We start from the raw sequence: 4,156 nt of genomic DNA on the forward strand, positions 1-4,156 counted from the left end.
TAATAATAATAATAATAATAATAATAATAATAATAATAATAATAATAATAATAATAATAATAATAATAATAATAATAATAATAATGAAGATGATGATGATGAAAAAGAAAGCAGTGACGACGAAAGCTTAAGTGTGCGGCATGCAAATAGCCCATACAATACCAAAATTTAGCATTTGAAAGTCAGCAAGAAACAAATTAAGGAAAATGTGAGACAGAGAATAATACAAGTGAATGTGTAATAAATTATTTATGCCCTGAATCGATGTCATGATGCACCCACCCAAATTCATAGTCTAGTTTCATTTTCAATCCTATCGCGTTTCATTTCATCGCTGAGTTTCTGTCGTTATTAAAACCAATGAAGTAAGATTCGTTTTTGCTCCATCTTCTTATCTTAAGGCCTTAATCTCTGGCACCACTGCTAAAGCCAAGTGAACTACCATGGCTGCCACTGGAGGTGGTGAGGCTCACAACAACCCTGCTCTTCAACCGGATTTGGATATTCCGGACACTCCGGATCTCCAGTTCGCTGAGTTCGGATCGGGTTGTTTCTGGGGAGCGGAGTTGGCCTTTCAGCGAATTGTGGGAGTGGTAAAAACCGAGGTCGGATATACTCAGGGCCACACACCTGACCCAGATTACAAACTGGTTTGCACCGGAACCACTAACCATGTTGAAGTGGTTCGGGTTCAGTTCGACCCGAAGGTTTCCCCCTACACGGATCTGCTTGCTCTGTTTTGGTCTCGACATGACCCAACTTCCATCAACCGCCAGGTACGGAAATTACGCCAATATGAACATGCGGCTAATGAATTTTAAGTTTTTTTTTTTCTTTTTAATTATATTATTTATGATAATAGTTTGTTATATTTTTGGTTGTTTATTCTGTATGAATAAATCTCAGGGCAATGATGTGGGTGCACAGTATAGATCAGGAATATACTACTACGACGAAGAGCAGGCTCGTTTAGCCCAGGAATCGAAAGAAGCAAAACAGTTGGAGTTGAAGGAGAAGATTGTGACAGAAATTCTTCCAGCTAAGAGGTTTTACAAAGCAGAGGACTACCATCAGCAATATCTGGAGAAGGGTGGAGGAAAAGGTGAAAGCAACAAACAGTCAGCAGAAAAAGGTTGCACTGATCCCATCAGGTGCTATGGCTGATCATGGATCAATTCTGATAATTTTCTTTCTACATCATGTCTAGCTTCTATCAGACATCTAATGCCTGATCCAATATAATAGTCTATCCAAAAATAAAATGTCATTGTGTATTTTCAAAGTGATCATATCATATACTTCTTTTATAAATGGTTTAAAGCTATATGTTTGCATTCAACCCTTTGCTATAAGGAAGGGTACATGTGAAACTGCTAGCACTCAAATCAAATTAAAACATTTATTTCTGTGATGTAATATATTGATGGATACATTAGCATTCAATCTTAGATAAAAGTTAAAAAACAACAACTAAGACTTATGAGAGTTTGATTTTGTAGAAGGCTTTCAAAGTTCATCTTTGGGAGATGAGAAAGATCCTGTTGGATTGTCAGAGGAATTTTTGATTGGATAGGAAGCCATCATGGCTATGCCACAAAGTCCCTCCTTTTTTGATATGTTCCTTTGCATTCTGATGTAACCTTGTTCTCCCCATTCTGGTCCCCAAGAGTTTCTCACTATCCAATAATTAGTCCCATCAACCGTTGTTCCATATCCCACAATTGCTACACCATGATTTAGATCCGTGTTACAGTCACCCGTAAGCACTCCCTGCAAAATTTTTTATATTAAATTAGGATAGTTTCAGTATTGACACCTAATAGTTAAATTACTTATAGTAACATGTTAAGTGGTAACGGATGCTTTTCTTCCAACAAATTTCGAAAAAAAAAATACCCTTTATAAGCATACTAGATATTTACCTCAGAGTAGAACTGGAAATCAGATCCCCCAGCATCAATGGCTACAGAAACAGGTTGGTTGGCGACAGCTTTGAGCAGTGCATTTTCATCGTTCACAGGGACATTTTCATGACCATCAATTGACACAGCTAGGTCATTCACCTACCACATGAAAGATTTTTGGCACTTTAGTTTCTCAAGTTATCTCTTAATTATAGTGGTTTCATTGGAAAATATGTTTGGCCTAACATGCACCTTTGATGCGTCACACGTTCCTTCTTGTGCTGTGTATGGATAATTGCTTTCTGTTGTTATGCCTCCCTTCTGTTTGATGAACTCAAAAGCAGATTCCATCAACCCACCATTACATCCTTGGTTTTCTTCTTTGTCACAATCGACCAACTCTTGTTCAGACAATGACACCAACTTATCTGTCTTGATTTGGTTAATACCTTCAACAGCTACAACAGTTGAAAACGCCCAGCAGCTACCTACACAAGACAAAGAAAACAATGTTATTAGAAGCTATAGCCTATATGAGTACATCAAATCAATATACAGCGCCGTAGTAGACTGAAAGATATCTTTGAGAGTACCAAACAATATGATTACACAAAACCCACCTTATGCAGCTTTCACTCAATAACAACAGTTTTATCCCATTAGATGAATTCAACTATATAGATCATACAGTGCCATTAAACTCGATCAAAAGCTAATTATCAGACATTATTCAGCTAGTTTGAGCTCTATGATTAATGAATGGTGATCATTAAGCTTACCACATTGGCCCTGATCTTTCACATCAGTGACAGCACCTTTCTTCCTCCAATCCACTGAAGCAGGAACACTCCCAACCTTCTCATACATGAAGGTCCCGTTCCCATGTTGCGTGCCTCGGAACATTTTGTGGTGATTAACCTTTGAGCCTGCATAGGTACTCCTGAATTCATGATTGGTCATGTCAGCGAACTTGTTCAGTTTCAGCTTGTAAGGCTTATCCATCTTGTTAGTGTTATGCACATGCATAACATTTTCTTTGAACACGTTAAACCGTTTGTGCTTCTCAGTGAGGCTTCGCGAAACCGTGTGGTGACTCCTCCATCTCTCGTACAAGTCCCACAAGCTTTCCTCGGACGCCAAATCCTTCTCATGAAAATCAAAGCTATTGGCCACTCCAAGAACCAAAGAAAGGGACAGAACAACCCACAAGAGCTTCTTCATTGACATGTTTGTGTTTGGAATCAATAAATGGAAGATGGGAAGGGAAGGGAACAAAGGAGGGTTTATATAGGGAAACGAAAGCTAACTAGTGAGAAGAAAACAAAAGCAATAATAAATAAATGAGGAAGTTACATGTTCCTTATGGGCATCAACAATGAGCAATGATGAAGATACCAAACTGTGGCACGCACTCAGAGAATTGTGTAGAACAGATATAAGAAGAGTTTGTGTTGCTCAAGAATGGTAGCCAAAGGATTCAATAATAGTGAATGAAACCTGACAAATTTTCCTTTTGTATTAGGTGCCGACCCTGAAGCTGAGACACATACCTTTTTGTCATTCAATCTGTTATCGTATGCTTCAAGAATCATCTTTCTCTTGCATGCTGATCACGCTATCAGTTTAACAAGGGGTTGTGCAGGAGAGTGAGTAACATTGTTACGTCCTGTTTTGAGGCACCATGAGTTGCAAGTTGGGTGAAGCATTATTCTGAAAACTCTAAAATACTATGATAACTGATTTTATGATATAATATAACGGAAGAGACTTTTCGAAAGATAAGAGTTTTGAGGTGCTACGCACCAAAAAGTGCAGTCTGAAACAATATATTTCTGTATAACTTCTGATTAGTAATCTAACTCACGCATTTGTTGTTATTAAACGTACAACGTGGAAATAAAAACTGACGTGTCAGTTATTGAACGTTCAAAATCTATTTCTACAAATATGTTATATTCTGATACTTAAAACTGTTATGAATTTAAGTATGTCTTTCGGTCTCATGTTGAGTAAAATTCAGAAAATTGGTATAAAGAAAAATCTTACAAATTTATTTTAAATGATTTTGGTAAGAATGTTATCTTACACTTTTCTACGGGTTGATTTATAATTTATTGATTTCGAATTTTCTTAATTTACCTTTTTTAAAGAGTTGTTTAGTTTTACAGTGATTTATCCAGTTGAAATAAATGACAGAATGTAAAGGTCAAATTTGAGAAAGAGTGTGTAGAAATGATTTTAAATCTAAAATT

The 4,156-nt window shown here is 36.9% G+C and overlaps 2 protein-coding genes across 2 annotated transcripts; one reads left to right on the plus strand and one right to left on the minus strand.

Annotated features, from left to right (window-relative positions):
• The first annotated feature begins 184 nt into the window (after positions 1-184).
• LOC106762200 (peptide methionine sulfoxide reductase-like) lies at positions 185-1,289 on the plus strand. The gene is made up of 2 exons (XM_014645969.2): positions 185-776; positions 907-1,289. Exons 1-2 carry the CDS (start codon positions 444-446, stop codon positions 1,162-1,164), a joined length of 591 nt encoding a protein of 196 aa, XP_014501455.1. The 5' UTR covers positions 185-443; the 3' UTR covers positions 1,165-1,289.
• Positions 1,290-1,375: 86 nt separating this feature from the next.
• On the minus strand, positions 1,376-3,132 carry LOC106762199 (vignain). Its single transcript, NM_001317319.1, is given in 4 exon segments — positions 1,376-1,770; positions 1,923-2,063; positions 2,157-2,392; positions 2,684-3,132. Coding segments are annotated over 4 exon segments (1,089 nt in total). The 5' UTR covers position 3,132; the 3' UTR covers positions 1,376-1,506.
• Between the last annotated feature and the right edge of the window lie 1,024 nt (positions 3,133-4,156).

This window comes from Vigna radiata, chromosome 5 (assembly GCF_000741045.1).
Source record: "Vigna radiata var. radiata cultivar VC1973A chromosome 5, Vradiata_ver6, whole genome shotgun sequence".
In the NCBI taxonomy this organism is placed as follows: domain Eukaryota; kingdom Viridiplantae; phylum Streptophyta; class Magnoliopsida; order Fabales; family Fabaceae; genus Vigna; species Vigna radiata.

Bases quoted from the DNA above. Each gene is read 5' to 3' on its own strand.
- LOC106762200 (XM_014645969.2), top strand. From the start codon at position 444: ATGGCTGCCACTGGAGGTGGTGAGGCTCACAACAACCCTGCTCTTCAA. The intron at 777-906 runs GTACGGAAATTA...AATAAATCTCAG, and splicing joins CAACTTCCATCAACCGCCAG to GGCAATGATGTGGGTGCACA.